The sequence below is a fragment of the Chlorocebus sabaeus genome, chromosome 14 (genome assembly GCF_047675955.1).
Source record: "Chlorocebus sabaeus isolate Y175 chromosome 14, mChlSab1.0.hap1, whole genome shotgun sequence".
Classification (NCBI taxonomy): Eukaryota; Metazoa; Chordata; class Mammalia; order Primates; family Cercopithecidae; genus Chlorocebus; species Chlorocebus sabaeus.
In genome coordinates, this window is record NC_132917.1 from 25,246,936 (window position 1) to 25,274,290 (window position 27,355).

General features: G+C 39.9%; 1 protein-coding gene across 21 annotated transcripts in view; it reads right to left on the bottom strand.

Moving 5' to 3' along the window:
* Positions 1-27,355, bottom strand: part of DTNB (dystrobrevin beta) — a 300,375-nt gene that overhangs the window by 197,018 nt on the left and 76,002 nt on the right. For all 21 annotated transcript variants that reach the window (XM_073022855.1, XM_073022853.1, XM_073022854.1 and 18 more), the window contains 2 exons: positions 19,633-19,787; positions 4,046-4,151 (listed from right to left, as the gene is read on the bottom strand). In XM_073022855.1, coding sequence (XP_072878956.1) covers positions 4,046-4,151; positions 19,633-19,787 — 261 coding nt within the window. The remainder of the gene's footprint in view (positions 1-4,045; positions 4,152-19,632; positions 19,788-27,355) is intronic.

The following is a 27,355-nucleotide window of genomic DNA, read 5'->3' on the forward strand; positions in this document are numbered from 1 at the left end:
TGAACCCAGGAAGCAGAGGTTGCAGTGAGTGGAGATCACGCCACTGCATTCCAGCCTGGGTGACAGAGCAAGACTCTGTTTCAAAAACAGAACAAAACAAAACACAATTACAACTAAAGAATCTAAATTATCTGCTAGTCTAACTAGCCATTTACTAGAAAAAAAAAGAAAAGATTTAATACATCAGAAAAAAAATTCAACACAGACTACTGATTCTAATCTAATCATTCCAGTGTACTATCAAGGGCAATACACAACTGTATGTTACAGATCACTATTTATACTTTTAAATGTTGGTAGCATAATTGTTTTCTCTGACAATTCAACTCTGAACACAAGAAAAGGAAGTTAATAGAAAAGAGGGATAGGCCAAAGTGCTCACGCCTGTAATCCCAGCACTTTGGGAGGCCAAGGCGTGAGGATCACCTGAGGTCAGGAGTTTGAGACCAGCCTGACCAACATGGAGAAACCCCGTCTCTACTAAAAATATAAAATTAGCCGAACATGGTGGTGTGTGCCTGTAATCCCAGGTACTCGGGAGGCTGAGGCCACAGAATAGCTTGAATCTGGAAGGCGGAGGTTGCAGTGAGCCAAGATCACACCATTGCACTCCAACCTGGGCAACAAGCAAAACTCCGTCTCAAAAACAAAAAAAAAAAAAAAGAAAATGAAAAGAGGGATAGAATACTCAAATCTTCACTGAACAACTCTTTCTAGCATTATATATATAAGACCACAATCTTATTTCAATTATAGGGACTTCTAGACCTGCTTCCAAAAATATATATTAACTAGTGAATCAAGACTCAAAAAACATTGAGTATGAGGTGAGAAAAACTACACAGCAAGATTATATAACATTATCACTAGTGACTAAAAGAAAACTAAACTCAGGAATAAGAAATCCAAAGGATATTACTACTTCTAAGAAATTCAGTTTTTTGCCATCAAAGTGTTTCTAAGGAATGCTGGAAATGCTAATTAAAAGCATGTGTTCCAAATTAACTATACAGCCTAGTATAGTTCCTCCAGAGAACAGGTCTCCCTCAATCTCAGCAAACGTCAATGAGGTCAACATCTGTGCAGCCAGTATTTATAATTCTAAGTAATTTAGGTTAATATTAAAAGATATATGTATGTTAGTATTAAATTATCAAACACATTCTGATAATTTGGGTTGAACAAATATGTCTATGTGATTCTCCTGTGTTCTCTTCCAAACCAGTCAAGAGCCAATCCTTAGTCAGTGGAATGGGTGACAGGTGGAAAAGTAGAGAACCAGAATGATGAAAAAATTAACAAGTGTGTTGGGTCAATTATAAATAAGAAAGAGAAGGACTGTTCAGGTTCTGGTAAAAGTATTATTTTGGTAAAGTGCATCACTTAGTAGTTACCTTCTTATATACTATACACTTGGATTAGCAAATCAATGTATAAAGTGCAACTTTTGCTTACGTGAATAAATATTTCTCCTCATGCATAGTTATGTCAATATAATGTCAATATAATTTATGATGAACTTCATAAAGCCCAAACCAAAAAAAACCATAAATACCATAATTTTATAATTTGTTTCTCACCATTAAAACTGACATACTGAAAAATATTAATGTGATAGGTAACCTTTTATTTCTAGATATTTTAATTATTTTATAACATTTCTGTCTCTGATAAAAATACTACAAACCACATACATTAAGAAGGTAATCAATAAATTATATACTTCATAAAAGTCACAATAAAATGTTCATATGCATATGGATAATAATATATCTTGACAAGTGAGGCTCTTTCTACTTGGTATAGCAAATACAAAATGATTTTATGAAAATCAACTGGACATAAAACTACTAAAACAAGGCTATAAAAGCATTGCTCTCCAAAATTTAAATCAATCCAAGAGTCCTGTTTTAAAAATTGTGCTGTTTTAGTCTAGAGAGATTCTGGTCCTTTAAGAAACGAATCCTTAATCTGAGGTACTTGTGAACTAAAGCCATAGTTGGGTAAAAGGCTGAGAAAAATTTATTTTAAAGTATGGATATGAGAGCAAGAAAACAAAAACAGTATGGACGTTTATTAAAAGCGGACTCTTGGCTCTTCCTTGTTCTCTGTTGAGGAATGAAGAAAGGCAAGAGCCTGGAGAGAGGGAAGGTCACTAGAAAACGATGGCCTGCCGGGCACGGTGGCTCAAGCCTGTAATCCCAGCACTTTGGGAGGCCGAGACGGGCGGATCATGAGGTCAGGAGATCGAGACCATCCTGGCTAACACGGTGAAACCCCGTCTCTACTAAAAAAAATACAAAAACTAGCCGGGCGAGGTGGCGGGCGCCTGTAGTCCCAGCTACTCGGGAGGCTGAGGCAGGAGAATGGCGTGAACGCGGGAGGCGGAGCTTGTAGTGAGCTGAGATCTGGCCACTGCACTCCAGCCCGGGTGACAGAGCGAGACTCCGTCTCAAAAAAAAAAAAAAAAAAAAAAAAAGAAAACGATGGCCTTCCCTTTAACAAACGCCAACAACCTAAAGGAGGAGATAAACTGACGGCAAAAGCAGGAAAAATTAAGAAGTCACTAAGAGATAGGTACTATTTTAACACAAAGCAAAACAAAGATTTATGTCAAATTACCGGGAGGGACACCAAGAATAGTTTCTTTTTTTTTTTTTTATTTTTTTTATTTTTTTTTTTTGAGACGGAGTCTTGCTCTGTCGCCCAGGGTGGAGTGCAGTAGCCGGATCTCAGCTCACTGCAAGCTCCGCCTCCCAGGTTTACGCCATTCTCCTGCCTCAGCCTCCTGAGTAGCTGGGACTACAGGCGCCCGCCACCACGCCCGGCTAATTTTTTGTATTTTTAGTAGAGACGGGGTTTCACCGTGTTAGCCAGGATGGTCTCGATCTCCTGACCTTGTGATCCGCCCGTCTCGGCCTCCCACAGTGCTGGGATTACAGGCTTGAGCCACCGCGCCCGGCATCAAGAATAGTTTCAACGCAAAATGGTAAAGGAAAAAAAATGGGGGAAAAAGGGAACTCCCTGTTAAATTATATTTTGGCTATTTTTCTTTAAATTATTTCAAAATAATTATAGTTTTAGCAGTTGATAAAGCATATATACAGTTTTTTAGAGCTATGAGTTTGATAAATCAAAGAGAAAACAGGAAGTAATGGCTAAAAAGCAGCTGGGCTCAAACAGAAAACAATCATCTGGAATCTTAGGCAGGAAAAGCCTACAGTTCAAGTTGTATGACCTGATATGACTACTTCTTGGTATCCTTTCTTTTTTTTATTTTTTATTTTTGAGACAGAGTCTCACTCTGTTGCCCAGGCTGGAGTGCTGTGGCATGATCTCAACTCACTGCAACCTCCACCTCCGAGGTTCAAACGATTCTCCTGCCTCAGCCTCCCCCCAAGTAGCTGGGATTACAGGCACCCATAACCACACCCGGCTAATTTTTGTATTTTTAGTAGAAACAAGGTTTCGTCATGTTGGCCAGGCTGGCTGGAACTCCTGATCTCAAGTGATCCACCCGCTTTGGCCTCCCAAAGTGCTGGGATTACAGGTGTGAGCCGCCATGCCCAGCCTACTTCTTGGTATCCTTTTTAAAGTAATAAGTCTCTTCGAGACCAACCTGGCCAGCATGGTGAATCCCTGTCTCTACTAAAAAGGTAAAAATTAGCCAGGCGTGGTGGCCAGTGCCTGTAATCCCAGCTACTCAGGAGGCTGAGGTGAGAGAATCGCTTGAACCCGGGAGGCAGAGGTTGCAGTGAGCCAGGATTGCACCACAGCACTCCAGCCTGGGCAACAGAGTGAGACTCTGTCTCCAAAAAAAAAAAAAAAAAAAAAAAAAAAAAAAAAAAAAAAAAAAAAGTAGTAAGTATCCTCCCTTTTTTGAAAGAAATATTCTTCTGAAAGCCAAAACCACAAAATCAAATGACGGAGTGACAGCAAATGTCAACTGTAATTTTCAATGATATTAATAGCTAAGGACATTGCAAATAATCAGTTCCTATACTTTCTACAGCAGGAGGAATTGAACAATAAAAGTTCTACTTACCATTCTCAACATGGGCAAGCCTGTGCATGAGAGGTAGCCAGACAAGGCACTGGGGAGGAGGGTCAGCCATCATCGTGTCTAAAAACATATTTAGCATTATCTTTCTCTGTAAAAAGAAGAAAAACAAATATACTTTCAATTTTTAAACAATTTCCAAACTCCAAGTTTAAGTTAATTTAGGATTTTTCCCATCCAAGCTTTAGTGAATTATATGGTAAATTTCACAGCAAAATAAAATATTTCACATTTCTACAGACACTACTACATGCTGTACTTTACACTACTACTATTAGTATATTTAAATGTATTTCCACATACATTATTTTATTTTAGTCAACTATATAAGGTAAACTAGGTTAGATATGACTATCTTCACTTTATAGATAGGAAAATAAAGCATTTAAAGGTTTTGTAGTGGCCTGGCCCAAATCAGACACAAATCCAAGACTGTCCTTCGAGTTACTATTTCTGCTACCCAGTGGGGGACAGAAGACAGCCCACACCTGAGTATAAAGCAATATCAATGAGAGCGGGGACTGTGGCTGGTTGTCCACCATATTTCTAGCTCTCCTAACAGTGCCGGACATGTATCTGATAAGTAATTATTGAAAAAACATAGTCGTAATTTGAAGGGCAAACACCTAGACATCATTTAACAACTTTCTCATTTACAGAACAGAAAAGAGAAGCTTAGTTTAAATAATTTGATAAAATCACAGAGGTAGTTATGATAAGGATGAGATTGGAACCTACATGTCCAAATGCCCATCACAATGCTCCTGTTATACCATCTCCCTAGCTAGACTGCATTTGTCTGTTCTATCTTTATTTCTCTTTTTAACAAATATATAGTAAGCTTCTACTGTATATGAAACACTGAAATAATATGTCCCACGTAGACACCAAATTAGAAAGCAGTCTAGAAAGATAAGATAGAAATAGAGTTATATAATATAGAGAGAACAAATTCTCCACAGTATTTCAAATTAATGAATTATCTTTTTATTTTCTCCAGCCCACATGATACCTTTCCAGCTCCAAAGAAAAAGGAAAAAGGAGCTGAAAGTCCAGGGTCACCCAACTCAACAAGAGAGTTCCATGACCGTAACCCAGACACGAAAACCTCGCTTCAAATTGTTCCAAAAGAAGAGCTCAGACAACACGACACACACTCAGCAGGTGCATGGCCGTTGGCTGCCTCCTCCATGTCCTGGTCCCACCACTCAGAGGCAGGATGGGGTCTGGGGTGAAGCCAAAAGCGTACCCAGAATTTCACCGAGCTCTCTCCCAAGTAACTGTGTTCCCAGCCCCACAACTTTCTTAATGTGAAGAACAGGATATAAAACATATGGGCATTTCCCCTTACAACGTTTAAAGGGGGGAAGGTAGAAAAGATAAAATTGGTTAGGGCTGACCTAAAGATATTGCTGGCTGATTACAAAATAACTCTGATTTTTACCACTAAAAATATATATTTAACACAAACCAGAAGCAAGGAGTGAAGACACTGTGGTGCTTAGCCTGAAGGACGGAGGCCCCCAGGGCTGCCATTGGACCTACCACCAGACCCTCCCAACAAGAGTTCCTGTCTTGGCCAGGCGCGGTGGCTCACATCTGTAATCCCAGCACTTTGGGAGGCTGAGGTGGGCAGATCACGAGATCAAGAGATCGAGATTGTCCTGGCCAACATGGTGAAACCCCATCTCTACTAAAAATACAAAAATTAGCTGGGCATAGTGGCAGGCACCTGTAATCCCAGCTACTCAGGAGGCTGAGGCAGGAGAATCGCTTGAACCCGGGAGGCCGACGTTGCAGTGAGCCAAGATCGCACCACTGCACTCCACCCTGAGCAAAAAGAGCGAAACTCCATCTCAAAAACAAAAAACAAACAAACAAAAAGAGTTCCTATCTCACAAGGCTCGAGACGAGACAGACTTATTCCTCTGCATCTTTATGGCAACTGAGAGAATCTTGATTCCAGTATATGTAAACTGAGGTCATTCTTATTGAGAATAATCTTTAAAATAAGAAACTGGTAAATGAGGAATAGAAAAGGGAGGTAGAGTAGAAGGCACAACAGGAAAGAAGCTGTGCAATAAAAATCTGGAAAAGACGAAGAAAGCCAAGGGACAGTCTCATCTCCAGACAGCCTGCAGGCCAGCAGGAAGTAGTTAAGTAATTTGACAGTTCCTCAATTTAACTTCTAATATGGAACTACTCTGGGGGCGGGAGGAGCTGAGAGCTATGCAAAAGGGCTGACAGAACAATTGGCGGTATGGAGCTGCCATTCAAAGGGCTGCTACATATCACTGAGCACTGATGGTGAAGCGTGAAAAGTGCCTATTCAAATAGGCTAAAGAAAGGTTATCCTAAGTGTTTTCCATCTCAGGATCCAAGAATACTCTTGTTTGAGACCTTGGTGGAATATGGGAGGAACCAGAGAATGACATTAAAAACCATAATGCCACCTAACATTTGAATGGAGGAACAGATATGGAAAATGCCTCTATGGACATGCAAATAACCAACAGATCAAGAGAAAGTCAAAAGTGTCTATTTAAAATTATTGAGATTGGCCAGGTGTGGCAGCTCACACCTGTAATCACAGCACTTTGGGAGGCCAAAGTGGGCAGATAGTTCAAGACCAGCCTGGCAAAAATAGTGAAACCCCATCTCTACTAAAAATACAAAAATCAGCTGGGTGTGGTGGTGGGTGCCTGTAATCCCAGCTACTTGGGAGGCTAAGGCAGGATAATTGCTTGAACCCAGGAGGCAAAGTTTGCAGTTAGCTAAGATATCACCACTGCACTCCAGCCTGGGTGACACAGTGAGATTCCATCTCAAAAAAAAAAAAAAAAATATATATATATATGTGTATATATGTATATACACACACATACATATAATAAAATTATTGAGATAGAAGAAGATGCTAGAAAACTTTTAGCTAGTAAAAAGTGGCAAACAAAATTAAATGTTATCATATCCTTTGTCATAAATTTAATTTTTTTTTTTTTTTTTGAGACAGAGTCTCGCTCCGTCATCCAGGCTAGAGTGCAGTGGCGCGATCTTGGCTCACAAAATTTAATATTTCTATAGTTTACATGTGTTAAAAATTACCTTTTTATAATACTACTTTCTCTAAAAAGTTTTGATTTGCCTACCATGGAGTTTTTTTTTTTTTTTTTTTTTTTTTTTTTTGAGACGAGTCTCACTCTGTCGCCAGGCTGGAGGGCAGTGCAGTGGCCCAATCTTGGCTCACTGCAATCTCCGACTCCCTGGGTCAAGCAATTCTCATGCCTCAGCCTCCCAAGAAGCTGGGTTTACAGGCACGTGCCACCACACCCAGCTAATTTTTGTATTTTTAGTAAGACGGGGTTTCACCATGTTGGCCAGGATGGTCTCGATCTCCTGACCTCATGATCTGCCTGCCTCCGCCTCCCAAAGTGCTAGGATTACAGGCGTGAACCACTGCACCCGGCCATGGAGTTCTTCATAAATCTTCAAGATGACAAGGTGGAATTAGATTTTGGTATCTCAGAAGACTCTCATAAATAAACTCAGGATCAATCTCCAAAAGTTGTCCTAAAGTCACATCATATATGACATTTTCCAAAAACACGAGGAATGAACCTAGCAAAGCCATGTCCAAGCACTCCGTCATCCACCAACCAAGTAATTTGGAAAAAATCACTGAACATCTCTGAGTTTCAGTTTTCTCATCTTTCAAGTGCTAAAATAGTAGTTCTCAGTGTGATCAGGGGACCCCTGGAAGGTATTTAAACATTTTTATGGAGTTTTAGAGTATTTCATAATAATACTATGACATTATTGGTCTTTTTCAATCTCATTCTCTCAAAAGTATACAGTGAGGTTTTCCAGAGACAATGTGACAAAGCCACAATTATCTGAAAAGGCTATTAAAAGACTCTCCCTTTCCCAACTATATAGCTGTCTGGGACCAAATTTTCTTCCAAATTTTAACCAAAACAGCATATCACAACAGATTGAATGGATAAGCAAATATGGGAATCCATGTGTCTACTATTGAGGCAAATATTAAAGATATGCAAAAATATAAAACCATGGCACTCTTCTCATTAAATTTTTGTTTTGAAATAGTTATTTTTCATAAAAATGTTATTTATATTAACATACAATAGGTTCATCAATGTTATTTTAAGTGACTTAATTTTCTTTTATTTCTTAACTTTTTTTTCTTTTTTTTGAGACAGAGTCTTGCTCTGTTGCCTAGTCTGGAGTACAGTGGCTAGATTTTGGCTCACTGCAACCTCTACCTCCCAGGTTCAAGCAATTCTCCTGCCTCAGCTCCTAAGTACCTGGGACTACAGGTGTGCGCCACCACGCCCGGCTAATTTTTGTATTTTTAGTACAGATGGTGTTTCACCATGTTGGCCAGGCCAGTCTTGAACTCGTGACCTCAAGGGATCCACCCACCTTGGCCTCTCAAAGTGCTGGGATTACAGGCGTAAGCCACCATGCCCAGTCTCAATTTTAACTTCTAATATGGAAATACAGACAGATTTAACACATATAAATAAAAACTCTTTGGGGTCCTCAATAATTTTTACAGTATAATGAGGTCCTGAGACCAAAAATTTTGAGACCTGTTAGGAGAGGTTTCCCATCTCTAAAATTCCAGGACTCAATAAATAATTTTATGAAAGGTAGGTTGGTTCTTTTTGTCCCTTATCTTTTTATTTTGTTTTGCTCTTGAGTTGAACACATTTCTTTGCATTTCTCCTTATTTTTAAGAGCTTAATATTAATACAAACTATAATAAAATGTAAATCATGCATTCCCACAATTCTCATTTTTCTCTGTTTCTCTCCAGATGTATATATACTTCTACATACTTGGGAACAGAATAGATATAAATATATCATCTATTTTTTCACTTAACCTATTAAACATTTTGTTTTGTACAAATTCTTCATTTCTAATCCTTTTAACAGCTGCCTAATCCACTGAGCGAAACTACCATGATTTATGCCTCCCTCTATAAAACACAGACTGCTTTTATCATTGGACGCAGTCTCATATTTTTTCTTAGAAACAAGTGTTTCTGTTTGCTGCTCTCTGTTACTCTAATCTAGACTGACAACTATTACCCTATATGCCATTCTCACTTCCCTTCCTCCACCCTTGACTACCTCTTCTCATTTTTAAAAGGGGAGAGGAGTAACCCCTAAAAAATGAAAAATCCAGTATCAATAAAATAACATGAGAAAGTAAAATAATTTAGCAACAGATCATCATTGCTACAGTCTCCAACTTCATCATTTCCAACAAAAACTCCTATTATGTGCAACATATAAATATTTACCCATTGCCTTATCATTTAAACAATGGATGACATTTAGTTAACTGTCTTGAAAAGGACACTGCTAAAGTTTTCAGGTTAAAACATTTTTATGCAAACTTCTGAGTATAGTTATAGAGATATTTTATCTGACAAGGGCAAACACACATTAATCAGAGTTACAGCTGTTGTAACTGAAAGGGGCAGCCTTTCAATTATTCTCACACTGAATTTCCCCAAATCACAGATTTATTTTGGACTCTGAAAATAAGAGTAACTTATAATGACAAAATAATATAATGTTACTGTGCTTTTTATTAGAGATATTTTTATTTGTTATGGATAAAGGAAAGATTAGGAAAACTTCAAATATTCTGAAATATTGTATTTCTCTCATTGCAAAGATTATTTCCTTTGAGAAAATCATGGAATAATATTGATGAAAACAAGGAGGATGCAAGTACATTATGAAGTTTAAGCTTTCAATTAGAATTCAAACCAAAATTACTAATTTTCTCATGTCACACTTAATTTAAAATCCTTCAGTTAAGGTCAGGCGGCCGGGTGTGATGGCTCACACCTATAATGCCAACACTTTGGGAGGCTGAGGCGGGTGGATCACCTGAGGTCAGGAGTTCGAAACCAGCCTGGCCAACATGGCGAAACCCCCGTCTCTACTAAAAATACAAAAATTAGCCAGGTGCAGTGGTAGGTGCCTGTAATCCCAGCTACTCAGGAGGCTGAGGCAGGAGAATTGCTTGAACTCAGGAGGTGGAGGTTGCAGTGAGTCGAGATCGCACCACTACACCCAGCCCAGGCGACAGAGCGTGACTCTGTCTCAAAAAAAATGTTTAAAAAATCATTCAATTAATCCAGGAAATAGTAAGCATCCATCGTTTTCCAGACACTGTCAGTCACTGGGGATGGAAAGCTGAAGGACAGCAAGGTCCCTCCCTTCAGGGCATAACTGAGCTGTAGGTAACATGTCATGGGAGTAGAGAAGAGGACACAATCCTCGGGTGAAAGATTAAAAACATCAAAGAAGGAGGCACATTTTCACTGGGATGTGGAATCTGAAGCCTTTTTTGGAGGAGAGACAGAAAGTCAGGGGTTACTGGCATTTCAGTGAGAACGAAGAATATAAACAAAAAGTTTGACTACTTTGACTCACTCAAAACAGGTCACTCAAAACCAGAGAAATGCAAATCAAAACTACACTGATAACATTTCTCACCCATCAGATTGGCAAAAATTCAAAACTTAGGAACATGTGCCATTGGCAAGGCTATGGAGAGACAGATGCTTTCGCACAATGCTGAGGGGGACCTAAACAGTGTAACCCCACAGCCCTGTGGCGACAGCTAAAAAGATCCCATGGTATGCTAAGGGTAGGAATAGGCGAGGGATGGGGTAAAGCGGGAGCAGTCAGGAATGGAGGTGAAAAGACAGGTTGTGGTCGGATTGGTGAGAGCCATGACGTCATGATAAGAACCTTATCCAGCAGGTCATGAGGAGTGAGTCAAGTTTTTTATGAAAAATAAGGACATCAACAGAGCTGCATTGCAAAATGATGATTTAAACTCAAATTTGCTTATGATTGAAAGGAATAATAAAAGCAACATCTGAGAAAGCACACTCCTCTTCCTGAGGCTGCCATTGCGCCACTGAATAAAGTGACGAGGAGACCAGGGTCCTTTGTTTTTTGGGTGATGAATTTTTCTGCTTTATTTGAATACTAGTGAGTCATACATAAAGCAGTAAGGCAGAGGAGACATCGGCAAGTCCAGAATGGGACTGCACGCTGGACTGTGCCACCAATGAACACCAAGAAGGGCCTGGACCAACAGCCCCACACCCCACAGGCTGGGGAACTTCTTTCAGTTCATGAATCATCAGTGGGGAAGTCGGGGGTGCTTTCCGAGAGCATGTGGACAGCAAGTACTGCTAACAAAAATCCTTTTCTAAAAAGAAAACAATCTTGAAGCCACTTGTCATTTCTATGTAAGGATTCATTTAGTAAGACACTCTCTCCTTCACAGGCCCAACTGGAACAAAACCTCACTTCTAGGTCTCTACAATTTTGTTCAATCTAATTATGCTAGTGAGACAGGCCTCATTACTATAGAGACCTGATGATAATAAAACCCATTCTACACCCTGTATTTCATCCCATCTAAGATGCACTTATAAGATCACTTGTAAGATACACCATTATTTTTTTTTCTACCCTTAAGAAAGAAAAGCACTCAGCCAATTAAACTAACTCAATGACTTAATTAACCATAATCCTTCGTGACATGTGAATTGGTCACACCAGCCTCTTGATGAACTGAAATTCCTTTCATCTATTCAGGGGAACTTGGCAGTTTAGTCTACCTTCAGATGCAATGCTTTAGTGTGACAAGAAATTATTTTGGTTATATCTCAGTAATAATAAAAAAAAATACAGCTTCATCTATTTGGGGATATCCTTTTTTAAAAAAAAGGCTCTATAAAGCCTCACTTAAAAAAAAAAAAAAAAGGCTCTATAAAGCACCTGGTTGTTGCTTTGCAAAATAATACAGAATTCCTCCAATGCTGAATATTTGTTTCACTAACATCCAGTGTTAGTGAAACATTCCCCTCTATTCTGTCCATGCCTTTCTGCGTTTATAACAACATTGTGTTTAATGCCAAATCCCAGTATACTCTTCTGAGAACTTTTCTTTTTTTCCTTTGAGACGGAGTCTCCACCTATTGCCAGACTGGCTGGCAGATCGTGCAGTGGCATGATCTCGGCTCACTGCAACTTCTGACTTCTGGGTTCAAGCGATTCTCTGGCCTCAGCCTCCTGAGTAGCTGGGACTACAGGTGCAAGCCACCATGCCCAGCTAATTTTTGTATTTTTAGTAGAGACGGGGTTTCACCATGTTGGCCAGGATAGTCTCGATCTCTTGACCCTGTGATCTGCCAGACTTGCCCTCCCAAAGTGCTGGGATTAAAGGCGTGAGCCACTGCGCCCGGCCTCTGAGAATATTTTAAATGACAACACATGTAGTGCCAAAAGTGGACACAACTCAGTTGAAGTGACAACAAATGATCAGCTATGATCAAGTTCATGCATGTGCAGGAAATGACAGCCCATCATAACCATGGCCTAACCAACTGCAATGGTGTGAGGTATCACTGGCTATGTATCTCGACATCAGAAATATTAAGATGTGAAAAAGTATCTTCAAATCAATGAAACACTACTAATCCACACCAAAGTACACAGTAGCAAAGGGTTGCTAATGGAGATTATAAAATCTCCTTAATTAGAATACCTATGAAATAACACATATAGATACATGTGCCAGGCAATGCTTGCCAAACTCTATTCAATGTCCAGGAAAACAAAGTCAGAACATCCAGAAGATGTCTCACTTCAAAGTGAGGAGAAAAGTCATTTCACTACATAGCTGGAGAGAGTATTTTGTCAAATGTAATCAGAGGACACCTCCAGGCATGAAATATTCTTGCTATTCTTAAAATTAACCAGCAATAGTATAATCCCATTTTTATACAATTGCCACCGCCTCGGTGAATCAAGGGAAATGTGGCATGGTGTCAAATAAAGTGTTACCAACAGTATCTCCTGCATACATTTATTGTAAGAACGTTATCTACTCTCCTATCTGCTCATTTCTCCTCCCTCTCTCTCCATTCTTTGCTTATTCAGGTTTCTTTTCCTTTTCTTTTTTTTTTTTTTTTTTTTTTTTGAGATGGAGTCTTGCTCTGTTGCCCAGGCTGGAGTGCTGTGGTGCCATCTTGGCTAACCGCAACCTCTGCCTCCCGGGTTCAAGCGATTCTCCTACCTCAGCCCCCTGAGTAGCTGGGACTACAGGCGCCTGCCACCACACCTGGCTAATTTTTGTATTTTCAGTAGAGACGAGGTTTCATCATGTTTGCCAGGCTGTCTTGAACTCCTGACCTCAGGTGATCCACCCGCCTCGGCCTGCTGGGATTACAGGCGTGAGCCCACCGTGCCCAGCCTCAGGTTTCCTTTTCATAAAGATAGGCATCAAATTAAAAATTGCCTGCAAGGTGGGTTGAACTCTTCAAACTAAAGTCAATATTGTTACAGGATTCCTGGGGTGATGTTTTTCCGCTGAAAATCTCTGTGGCCCGTGGCACCTTTGCCCGAGTTTTGCTTGGGCCCACTGGACTCGTTCCGCCCACTTGGCCTGGCAGGCTGCACTTGGCTCACAGTATCAGCCTGGATCCCACGCCTGCCAAGGGTGAGCCAGGCGCACAGCAGTGAAGGGAGTGTGAGGGAGTGTGGGGTCCGGCCACTACGCATAGCCAGGCATTCCAGCTGAGGGGGAGCAGGCAGCTCCAGCACCAGCACAGGCGGTGGCTCTCTGTGAGGCTGCACTGGACCAGGCGTACTGCAAGCTACTTCCACAGCTGGCACCAGCGAACACAGTGGCACCCAGAAGCTTGGAGATGCCAGGAACCACAGAGCCCCAAGGAGGGTGTTACAGTCCTGGCTTGGGGAGCTCCTACATTTAGGCTCCCAAGAGGGGTAAAGCTCTTTTCTCCTTTCTTCTTCTTGTTGCCCAAAACATGGCAAGCAAGGGGCATATTTCAGCCCTGTTTGCGTTATAGCTCTTTTAGACCTGCCATTTTGTGGGTCCCGAGTTCTTGTCCTGTACCCAGGAAGAATGAGGTATGTGGACAAGTGGAGGGTAAGCAAGGCAAAGAGGAGCTTTACTGAGCAACAGAACAGTCTGGAGGAGACTCGCAGTGGGTAGCTCCTCTCCACAGTCGGAGTGTCCCAACAAGTGTTCAGCTCTTGGCAGAGAGGAGATCCTGGAGTGGGTAGCTCCTCTCCACAGCTGGTAATCCCGTCATTTGTTCGAGTTTGGTTGAGTTCAGGGCTTTTATGGGCCTTAAAGGGGAGGAAGTACATGCTGACTGGTCCATGGGTGGCCATGGGTGGGCCTGGAAAAAGCACAAGTTCTCACTCCAGTCCACAGGACTGGCAGCCGGACCCCCAGGCTTCAGGCCCTCCCTGGCTTGAAGGTGGGGCTTCACCGGGAACCCAGGCTCTTCTACCCAGGGACCTGTCTGCCTCCTACTGTTCATGGCACCCAGGTTTTCATGCCAAAGAGCACCTGCAGGCCAGTGCCAAGATGCCCTCAGCCCCCCGTGGCCTTCCTCCCATGCCTGTTAGTGCCCAAAGTCTGGGAGGGCTGAGGTGGCAGGGGCCAGCATGTCAATGCTGCCCCGAGCGTGTGCACACCCGGCCAGGCTGCAGCAGTGCCCAAGCTTGGCCTGAGCCTCGCTCTGACACTGGAGCAGGCGTTGGGAGCAGGGAGAGGCCAGGCAGTGGGAGCAGACACCTCCAAGCCTGTGGGGGCAAGGGCAGCCTTCCCAGGCCCCTGACAGTGCAGAGATGCCCGGTCTGCAGCCATGGCTTGACTGGCTGCAGCTGCGCCCGGGGAAGGCAAAGCTCCCACCCTGTCAACTGAGAATAGAGTGGAGCTTCAGCCTGTTCCTGGCTCCCGCCAGCTCTACGGAGCATGCAGCCCTGTCCCACCGCCTCCCCCAATGCAGCCAGCATCGTGGCAGTGGCCGTTCTAGACGGGCCACAGATGCCATCAATATGAAGATCTAATAAATAACAAATAACATCTCCTTTCTAAGGAGAAATATTGCACTTTTTAGAACCCTAAAGTTCGGAAACTTTGGGGAGAAATTTAAATACATTTACTGCTTATTTTAAGTAACTTTTAAGCCTTGAAAGTCAGTTAGTTTGTAAACCCTGAAGAATGTTAATATATCTGGGCTACTCACCAAAGCATTAGTCTTGGGGTGCTATAACAGTACTGTACTATGTTCAGATAATAATCACAATCACAAATTTGCAATGACAATTTTTCTATTATTACAATTCTTAAAAATACATCAAAGTAGAGAGAATAGTATAATATGCCCATCCCAGCCAGGCACATTGGCTCACAACTAAAATCCCAGCACTTTGGGTGGCCGAGGCAGGAGAATCACCTGAGATCAGGAGGTCGAGATCAGCCTAGCCAACCTGGTGAAACCCCATCTCTACTAAAAATACAAAAATTAGCCGGGCGTGGTGGCAGGCACCTGTAATCCCAGCTACTTGGGAGGCTGAGGCAGGAGAATCGCTTGAACCTGGGAGGCAGAGGTTGCAGTGAGCCAAGATTGTGCCAATGTACTCCAGCATGGGCAACAGAGTGAGACTCCATCTCAAAAAAAAAAAAAAAGCCTATCCAGCTTCAACAGTTCTTAACATATGACTAATTTGCTTTCATTTTTGCTTTTACTTTCCCTCCAACCTTCATTATTTTGGGGCAAATTCAGACATACTATCTCTTAAATTAACTTTTCCCCAATTTTTTTAAAATAATGGACATCCAGGATGCTTCCGGTTTGGGGCTAGTATGAATATAGTTGATAAGAGCACCCCTGAAAAGTCTTAAAACCTAGGATTAGGTTTTAATTTAATTGCTAGGTCATGAGGAGATGTCAGATTAGTTTTATTAAGAAACCACTAAGGCTTCTTGCAGTTTGTTGAGAGTACTGGATGTTCCAAATATCTTTACCAATACTTGAAATCAGTATTTAATTTTAGCTATCCTAATAGACGGGTTCTGCTGAATTAACTTATAAACGCATTTTATTTCTCTTGTGTTTTAAAAACAACTAAATTACATAATCCACAGACTTTATTTTGGGTTAGTTTTCCAAGCCAAAAAAAAAAAAAAAGTGTTTTAAAAAAGAATTAAAACTATATTAAAATAAACCAATGTGTAATTCTCTTCATATCATTAAAAAAAAAACATTTCTGCTGTAATGTGTTACATTAAGAAAGAAGCTAAAATTTCTTTACATCAAAATGCTATAACAGAAAGGCGTGCAGAGTACAACACTGTGGACTTAAAAATCATAAGGTATATGAGGAAAACAGAGTTGGAACAACCACTAAAAATCTAGATGGCTTTGTAAATAGAGGACAAACAAAATAATCGGCCCAACTAAATCCCCCCAGGCACATGCACTGGAGTCACTGTCGGATGGTGTCTTTCCGCCTTCAATCCTGAGCTACTGATTTCCTTCTTCATGAGACAAGCACACAACTTCCAAAACAGATCGGTTTCATCAAAACTAGGTATCAGATCCAGGGGAAAGCTTAATTCTGTCCATCGATCATGTGAGCACAGGAGCAAAACGTCTTCACAGCCTCTTCACTCAGCTGCAGCTTCATCATCACAGCACTGCACGAGGCGAAGCAGCTCATGGGTCCTTGAAACCAGTCACTTCTCTCCCTAAAGGAAGGTACTGCAAGATTTTCACCCTCTTTCTTAAAATAGTCATACTTTCTCTTTAATTGTGATCACTTTTTTGTTCAGCACAGAACATCAAAATGCTGGGGGAAAGTGCATATGAAAAAACAGCGCAATTTCTAATTTGTATCAACATTGTTTTCTATCTGATTCCCATTAAGGAAACACATACTGAAGCAAAACAAACTGAATGAGAAAAGCCCATTTTCAAAAAGGAACGAAAAACTCATTGAATTTAACTCTTCCAGCATGAAACTTTGTCCAAGCTGTCTCATTTCTTGGTCAATATATCAGTATATTCTATGAGTGATTTCTATTTCCTCTGAGGGTTTTTGTTTTGTTTTTTTTTTTTTAACATTTTCATGGACTGGGATAAACTTCTCTTTTCCAAATTTGACACATACAAAAACGCAGATTGATTTTTTTTTACAGGAATATGAATGAAGCAGGTAAAAAGTAATGATCACGTTGTGAGTTCAAATGTATGTCATAAGGTTAATGTGCAGAATCCTAGATAGCATTCTTAGAATTAACAGCTGTACTTTTTAAAATTTCTTCAACATTTTAAACTGTTATTCCAACACCAGATTCTCATCGGAATACTCACGTTGCAATTAAATTAAAGATTAGGTTTAGTACCCCCACATAACTGTCATCCATTTCTCAATGTTCATCACTGAATAGTTCTTTGTGTAAATTCCCTTCCCCATTCCAATACAGTTTTGCTAAAGAGTACCATTCCAGAACTTGATCCATTTTAGCCTGACCTCCAGGAAGCATCTTGTGTGAAAAGCCATGTGAACATCATACACAAGATTACCCCAGAATATTGTGTGGGCCACCATGGAAGGTGATGATACCTCTAAGGCAGCAGCAAGAGCAGCAGTGAGAGGGGCTCCGAGCTGTGACTTCATCATACTCATCTTCACTTACATCCCTGAAGGGCACATTAATACCTGAAGGGCATTCTTGTACCAGGATTATGTTCAGACAACCTTATATCATTTGAAAACGCATATTTGGAGGGCGGGGGTGGGGTGGGGAATGTGAACTATGTTTCATTAGAATAAACTGAAGCACAGAGATATTTTTAATATGCTAAAAGCTGATGCTGATTGCCATTTATACTGAAAGAAAAAATAAACAGTGCATACAGGCAAATCTGCACAAAACCAATCAGGCAAAGTGTACGCAAATTTGGGAAGAATATCTCCTCAGATGTTACTAAAAATAATTCTCCATTATCATGGGTGCTACCTTCAATGCTAAAGCTGAATAACCTCTAAAGAAACTAAAAACTATTTGAAAGTCTGAATTCAAATAACCATGAATTCTTAAGTTAAAATGTAAAAAAGTGTGTAGGTGGGGAGGGGGCCATGTGTGTATGTGTTTTTCATTCTTTTTTGAATCACAGGTCAGGAGGATCTAGTTTACAACATCCTTTCAGTTCTCAAACCTTTAAATGTGTTCTTTTTATAGTTTAGCTTTTTATCTTTCAACAATTTTCAGACTTACAAAAAGGTTCTCAGATTACCAAAAAATTCCCATTTTCCCTGAACCAAGATTCCTCAAATGTTAACACTGCAGAAGGATGCTCCTTTATCATTAAATAGTTCAGATCAAATTTTTTAAAACACAGGACATGCTCTTAAATAATGACGTACAAATATCAAAATCAGGAAGTTAACATTCACTGACGCAATACTATCATCCAGTCTATAAACTATATTTAGATTTTTCCAATTGTCCCAATAACGTCCGTTATAGCAACAGAAAATCCTGGCTTGTGAGTTCATTCAGTTTTTCATGTCTCTTTAAACTCTTTTTACGTAGAACATTTCTTCGTCTTTTTTAATCTTTCCTATTATTGACACTTTTGAAGCATAAAGGCCAGTTAGGTTGTAGCAATTCCTTCGTTGGAGTTTGTCTGATGTTTCCTTGGGATGAGATTCAGCTTATGCTTTCTTGGCAGGAGTTACTGGAGAAGTGATATTGAGTACTTCTCAACGCGTCCTAGCAGGAGGCAGGCGGTATCAGTTTATCCCTTTAGTGGTGATAGGGATTTTGATCACTTGGTAAAGTGATATCTGATCAGTTTCTCCACTGTAAAGTTACTATGTTCTTTTTGTAATTAATAAATATCTTATGGGGAGATACTTTTAGACTATGTCAATATCCTGTTTCCATTAATTTTTTACCTATTAGTTTTAGCAAAGTGTTTTTAAATTCCTTTCGAGAACTTTCTAGGTAAGTTTAACATTAAGCTTCTTTTATCTAATCTCTATCTTAACAAATGGATGCTGCAGCCAGTGTCTACCCTCTGGCTGAGGCATGGACACTGGCTGTAGCATCCATTTACTAGGTGTAGACAGTTCTCTGAAGCATGGTTAAGATTTCAGGAACGCACTCATTCCAGCCTCTCGGTCAAAACCACCAGAAGGAAATAAAATCCATCTTTTTCTAACATGAAAATGGTAGTGTACCCTTGAGGGATTTTATACTGGCAGGTGAGAGCTGTATAGTGTTCCCTGTCACCAGCACTCAGGAAACAATGCAGTACAGTTACATGGTTTTATATCAAGATTCCCTTATCTCATGGTTTCAAGAACTCCTCTGAAAAAGTAATATATGTCCTGTAACAAAAATGTACACACTTGTTCTTAAACATTTTTCTTTAAAATATTTCATTTTTTTCCAAAAAGACACCCCCCCACCCCGCCCCCAGTTCCCCCATAAAAGAGTTTTCAGGTGAGTTTTTACCCGCCGGTTTTACTCATCCACTCCCCACCACCACCTTTAAAGCTTTTTTCCTCCCCTACTCAAGACCTTACTAGACTGGAAGCAATCTGGCAAAATCTGTTAGAAGGTGAAGAGAGGGAAGAGCGCTCTTCTAGCCCTAGATTCTATAAAACTGTCCTTACCTGCTGTGGAAAACAGGTGCGGACTGAGTGCTCTGTGTAACCAAAAGATGGCCCTTCAAAGACAGCTGTTGGGAGCTTCAGAACTTCCTTCAGAAACTGGTCAAACTTGCTAAATATCATTAAGCCATTGGAATCTGACATCTGGGAGAAAACATCTATGAGAACAAAACCAAATAAAGTCAAGCTATAAGGAAATATCAGCTTTTTATAAATGGCTCTATGTCATTTGTATACCAAACAAAAAGTATCATTAAAAAAGTATCATAAAATTATTGTGACTTTTAGCTAATATTAAAACTATTCTCATCCTTATTAACACTGTGTGGCTACCCTGCAGATGAGGCCCCTCTCTTCTACTCACTTAATATTCTACCTAAACATTAAATCAAATAACCATTCATGTATGACTACCCTACTATTTTTGAGTGTTTAAAACTAGATGATCTATAACTTTTATTTATTTATACCTTTGTTCCAAGAAGAATTTGCAGCAGCATATCTTCATCTCTTAGTATCGCCACATGTGTTTATATAAGACATATGTATGATTGAGTATATAAACATATTAGCATCTTGGTGATAGGGTATGAGAGAAATTGTATTATACTTGTATATTCTATACTGATGATGTAATGCATGCCTGTGAAAGAACACATCTGAAGGAGCCATAGAGAATATTTAAAATATTTATCTAATGAGTTCCAAAGCAGAATAAAAATAACTCATCTAAACTCTTCTATTCCAAGACACTTTGATACTGTAAGACCCTATTTTTTATATTAAGTCAGGTCAAGCAGATGAGAAAGAAGCTTCCAGTAATACTACTACAACTTTATCTGCTTGCAGGGAGTTCCTGTCTCCAATCATTCTTCTCTTCTCATCCATAGTTGGGAGTAAAAGAAAACTAGAAGTCAAAAGCATTTGACAAAGAAATGTGAATGGTAGAAAACTAGGCAGTTTTTCAATCCATTGAACTTCCTTATAAACAAATTAGTAAGCCAAATATGCACAGAAAAATCATTTCCTGAGGACTTTTCAAACATAGCATTTTGAAGATTCATCCAGCCTGGGCAACATAGTGAGACCTCATCCCTACAAAAAAATTTAAAACATTAGCCAGGCATAGTGATATGCACCTGTAGTCCCAGCTACTCAGGAGGCTGGGGTGGGAGGACTGCTTCAGCCCAGGAGGTCAAGACTACAGTGAGCCGTGATACCGTGATCACACCACTGCACTCCAGCCTGGGACAGAGTGAGACCTTGTCTCCAAAAAAAAAGAAAAGAAAAGAAAATTCACATTTTATATATTCACAATGAAGAGGTATAGTAGAGATCTGTACCTATTTAACAGACATATGTAATATACATATATGCATTACTTTTTGGGTTCAATTTTACGGAATTTATACTGAAGCATCAGGTGAAAAAAATTTTAAACACACTTAAAGAAAGATAAAATGTTAGGTTATTGATCCACAGGGTAATTTTTAAGGCATTAGAAAAGAAGAAATTACCAAAGGAATGAAAATATTCAGTGTGAACTCTCATGATTGCCACTAGTTACAGTTGATGGAAAAATATTAAATACCCAAATGGGGGGGAAAATCCAGCAAGAGACTAAAAGATGGCCCTAGTAGAAAGTAAAATAAATTAATTAACAAATACATATTAAGTTCCTATTATGTGATCCAAGTGCAAGTACTGTTAGGTGTTTAGAAGCACAACAAAGAAATATGACAGATGGTCCTTATCCCCCAAGACACTTTCAATGTAGCTGGAAAAATAAGATACACTTGAAACAAAGAAGAATTTGAGCTGACCACAGAAAAAAAGAGGCAAAAAGATACATGTTAAGCCCTACCACGTGCTAGGCACCACTACAGTTAACTATGGTGAGTTTGCCAGTAGCCACATTATCCTCTTCTTCCTTAGTAACAAAACACTAATTTTACTTTGTGCAGGAATGTACCAACTAACAAGCTGCAAGTTCCCAGCAAGTAGTGGTCATGTGACTAAGTTCTAGCTAAAATGAGCTTGTAAGCAGAAGGGTTGTAGGGGACTTCCAGAAGGCTAGGTAAACAAACCTAACTGAGCTGAAAAGCAGGCCACTTTTTCCTTATTCTCTCCCTCCTTCTTCTATCTGGAGTGCAGCTATGAGAGCTGGAGCTCCAGCTGCCATCTTGGACTATGTGGTAATCTCAATCTTGATATAGAAATCACACTAGAATGGAAGTGGGGGAAAAAGTGTGAATCCCAGATGAACATGAAGTTACCATACTGGCCCTGGACTACCCACCTCTGGACTTCTTTCATGTGAGAGAAAATTAAACTTCAACTTTGTTTATGATACTATTATTCTGGGTTTCTGCTCTCATGCAATGAACTCTAATACTAAGCATTACTCTACTATTACAGCTTAGAAAGGTTAACTTGCTTTAAAAGTTAAAAAAGTTAAGAGGCCGGCCGGGCGCGGTGGCTCAAGCCTGTAATCCCAGCACTTTGGGAGGCCGAGACGGGCGGATCACGAGGTCAGGAGATCGAGACCATCCTGGCTAACACGGTGAAACCCTGTCTCTACTAAAAAATACAAAAAAATAGCCGGGCGAAGTGGCGGGCGCCTGTAGTCCCAGCTACACGGGAGGCTGAGGCAGGAGAATGGCGTGAACCCGGGAGGCAGAGCTTGCAGTGAGCCGAGATCCGGCCACTGCACTCCCGCCCGGGCGACAGAGCGAGACTCCATCTCAAAAAAAAAAAAAAAAAAAAAAAAAAAAAGTTAAGAGGCCAAATCGAGTTTAAACCCACACCTATCTGACTCCAAAATAAAAAGCATTATACCACACTCCTTCAAAATATAATTTAGAATAGATACAAAAACACATGTGAAGGAGTTGTCAAGTTCTAAAAGAAAGAAATTTAGAAGCTAGGCCTTGAATGAGAGGATCTGGAATGATGGGGCCAAAACAGGTTGAGGATAGGGACTGGGGGGCACTAAAGAAGAGTAGGATAAAAGTCTCTATGACAGGAATGTGCAGTGTGTACCTCTATACTGGTGATAAGCAGGAAATAGGGCATTGAAGAACACATTCTATGACAGCCAATTTATATTAAGAAATAAAGAAAAACAAAGACTGAATAGGAAGAGTATTCCTGTTATAAAAGAAAACGATGAAGGAGGGAAGCAATTTGGATTTAGCTTAAAAACTTCTAAGTAGAGATCAAATTTTTAGAAAGCTAGGGTTCAAAGCGATTAGACTGTTAATGACCAGCACACAATGAATAAAAGAAAAAGAATGGAATTGGAGGCACCAGCTAGGAAACCTTATAAACAATGCACAAAGGAGGTGGGGGGAGCCTGGATTACAGTAGTGACAGTGTGTGCAGGGACACGGGAGGCCAAATCCAAGGCATTTCAATGCAAGCAACTGCAGCTGATGGCAAACTAGATTACAGAATAAAGGAAGTTTAAAAGTTAGGATTCTTTTAAGTTTCTAGCTTGGGAAAATGCTGACAAATCCCAACTGACATAAGCAAATCGAACATAAAGATATTACACTTAGCTCTGAACATAACTGTTTGAAATAACTAGCAATTTTTCTTGAGACGGAGTCTCGCTCTGTCACCCAGGGTGGAGCGCAGTGGTGCGATCTTGGCTTACTGCAAGCTCCGCCTACCGGGTTTACGCCATTCTCCTGCCTCAGCCTCCTGAGTAGCTGGGACTACAGGTGCCTGCTACCACGCCTAGCTAATTTTTTGCATTTTTAGTAGAGACGGGGTTTCACTGTGTTAGCCAGGATGGTCTCAATCTCCTGACTTCATGACCAGGCTGCCTCAGCCTCCCAAAGTGCTGGGATTACAAGCGTGAGCCACTGCACCCGGCCCAAACTAGCAAATTTTTTAGCAGAACTACCCTGCAGACAATTAGAAACAATATTTGACCACAGCTCTAGACTACAGATAGAGAACTTTGAAAATGTTACCAATGATATGAATAAATGATGCTCTTCGAAGGAGGGAAGAACATAAATGGTTTAACCTTTAAATAGCTGGCTGCTGATCAGGCATGGTGGCTCACACCTATAATCCCAGGACTTTGGGAGGCCCAGGCAGGAGAATCGCTTGAGCTCAGGAATTCAAGGTCAGTCTGGGCAACATAGCAGGACCTCGTTTCTACAAAAAATAAAAAAAATTAGCTAGACATGGTGGCAGGCACCTGTAGTCCCAGCTACTTGGGAGACTGAAGGGGGAGGACTGCTTGAGTTTAAGAGTTGGAGGCTGCAGTGAGCTCTGATCATACCACTATACTCCAGCCTGGGTAACAGACCAAGACCCTATCTCAAAAATAAATAGCTGGCTGCTATTCTTATAAGGAGGAAAATAATCATTCATTAAATCTGAATGAAAACAAAGGGTCAACATGGGAGGTGGCAGACACTGCCAGGTGCTTCAGTATCTTCTTCCCTTTCTTGCTCACTAGCTGAGCCCGACTGCTGGAAATGGCTTGTGCCACTTAACAAATGACTTCTCAGCCTCCTTTGCACATTGCAATGCTGGAGTCGATTTCTGGAAAACCCTCTGCTTTCCTAACAGAGGCACCTCCTTCTTCCTTCTGCCTGGAGTAAGTACAGAGGCCTGGGATACGGCAATCATCTTTTGATCCTAAGGAAGAAAGCCATATGGCAGAAAGAAGACGGGAAGAAATGAAGTTTGTGATGACAACCATAAGTCAGGGTAGCAACTTTGAACTTATCAGCCTTTGGACTTGTTTTTACATGAGAAAAATAAATCCTAATGTGCTTAAGCCACTGTCAGTCAAGTTTTCTATCGCCACTCTGTGTATTCATAACTGAGTAACTAATGAGTAATTAACCTGTGGCCATTAATGGTGGGAATATTCAGGACCAGCGACTTTTAGCTTCCAAGTACATGAAAACATATGTGCATAGCTTCACAATCACAAAAATGTGTATGTATACACCCACACCAACAAATCTATACCTAACCCATTCAGAGTAATAAAAAGGAGTGACTGGATAGTAAAATGACAAACCATTCCCACGAAAAAGTATTATTTCAGTTATACTTAGTTACTATGTCATATGAATAGACTCAAAGTAATAAAAAAATTTTTATTCGTAAGAAACTATAACAGGCCCATATTACAATAAGTGAAGCAGAAACATGTCTATTTGTTTTAATGAGAGATGCTGCTAGACCCCAAAATTGAAGGCACAGTGAAGTAATTCATCACTTCTTGAGTTACTGGTTTAAAACAACTTTTTTATGAATAGCCTTATCTGTAAGAAAAACAATTTTACAATGATTGCTAAGTCTTAAATCTTAAATGAAGTTTAACAATCAACCTAAGTTATTGTATTTTACCTATGTATATATAAGAGGATCTTATCAAAGAAGTGAATAAAATAATAAAATTTAATGAAAATATTTTAAAAATTAAACTAGTACTCTAATTAAATAAAGCCCTAAACCCTCCTGGCATTAAGGGACTAAATTACTTACCAGATCCCCAGTTAATTTCCCCAGTAATTCTCTTTCTATTTATATACCTCTGAAAGTATGCTAATTCCCTAATAGTTATTTCCAGCTAAAAAGGAAGCTTTCTCCCTTGTGAAAAACCCAAAATCAAGTCCTTAAACATACATGTGTGTGCAATTTTTAAAATATTCTATAATATCTTTTGTGTAATAAGCAAAATAATGCTACTGGGCCACCATCATCACATATGTTGTGATTTTTTCCTGGTGATAATGACCCTGGTTTTGCTGGCTGGATCTATCCATCTATTTCAACTCCCCTTTCATCCCCACATGACTAGCCACATGCTTTTTTTGCAAGATGACAGGGCTGTTGAGACTGAAGAAATGAGTCTATAAACGGAAAAGCCATTTTCTTTTACATGTTTGCTTTCCCTGGCAAATGACTCTCATCTCCTGTCATCTTTCTACCAGCTCAGCAACCTAACCCACAAAACCATGCACACACATCTGTATGTTGATAAATACCTAAACACAACTAGGCCCAAGTGCATACTGTAGTTCGAAACTTATTAATATGCCACTGGCCAGGTCCGGTAGCTCACGCCTGTAATTCCAGCACTTTGGGAGGCCAAGGCGGGTGGATGAGCTGAGGTCAGGAGTTCAAGACCAGCCCGTCCAACATGGGGAAACCTGGTCTCTACTAAAAATACAAAAATTAGTCAGGCATGGTGGCGCACACCGGTAGTCCCAGCTACTTGGGAAGCTGAGGCAGGAGAATCGCTTGAACCAAGGAGGTGGAAGTTGCAGTGAGCCGAGATTGCAGCACTGCACTCTAGCCTGGGCAACAGAGCGAGACTCCATCTCAAAAACAACAAACAAAAAAGAAACTCATTAATATGCCACATCATTAAGCTGCAATGAGGCTGGAGGGTGGGAGTCTGCATGCCTTGGGCTTCTGGTGTTGATTCAGCCAGGAACTACCTGAGACAAGGCTCCAGACCTCCTTTGGTTTTTGTTTTCCTTTTTCTTCTTTTTTCCCCTTTATTCATAAAATACACATTTAAGGCTTATCTCTTTCTTCCATTTCTAAAACATTTTGGTTATTTGAAAAATGTAAATCTAGCCATCACTCATTCAGATTAAACAGTCACTTCCATCTACTGAGGAGAAGGGATGGTTAACAGAAACCAGTGAAGATAATTATGCAGCCATGGGTGGTTAAAAAACTACAGCAGAAGAGTCTAAATTCTGAACAGGTGAAACTGGTTAACTATAACTTCAAAGGGAGGCCCTTCTACAGTCTGCTGATGAAACATCAAGGAAGCAAACAGTTCAAATATCAGTAGGAATAGTCAATTCTGATCAAAACAGAAAGAATCTCAGGTCATCTTTTCTCTGACTGCTGATAGTGTGGTCTATCAAAAACATGCAAAAAGATAAATAATATAAATTATTATTATAAAACCATTGTGTTAGAACCCAGAGGAAAACCCCTGTTATTTTGGTATATTTCTTATTTTCTATATGCATAGCAAATTTTTGTTTAAAACTATATTACACTTATGCATTTTGATCTAAAACCTATAAAGACATTATATTCAATCATGTGGGTGTCCTAAAACTTAACTGAGTTCTCACTTTTGGACACTAAAGATGTTTCAAGTTTTCAAATAAGTGTTGCAACAAATATACAAAAAACTTGGGGTATACTTCTGATTAATTCCTTAGGATAAACTCAAGAAGTAGACTTAGTGAATGAATATGAATCTTTTTAAAGGCTTCCTGAAATATACTGTTAAAGTGCCTTTCAAAATGGTAGCACCAGCTTTTTAATGAATTTTAAAATAAATGTATGAATCGTTTGCTCCTTTTAGTGCAACCAGATGCAATTTGAATAAGGAGACTAAGTTTCTTCGAAAACGAATAGCAGAATTAAAGTAAATAAATTGCACAGTCAAATTAATTGATAATTAAGCATGTTTTAATACATAATGGGCTTTACAGTTTACAAATTTGTTTCCTTGAGTTATATTTTGGGTTTCTGACATTACTGAATTTTGATTGTGTTTTTAATTAAAAGTCTGTATTCTGATTACAAATCATTGGTATTTAGAATCCTGATAAAAGTTACCTCTGAATCTAGGACATAGTGTCTAATGGCCACAACAGTGAACCATCTCTGTAAATGAATGCTACCTGGAGACAGAAACTCTCTTAAGACAAATCTG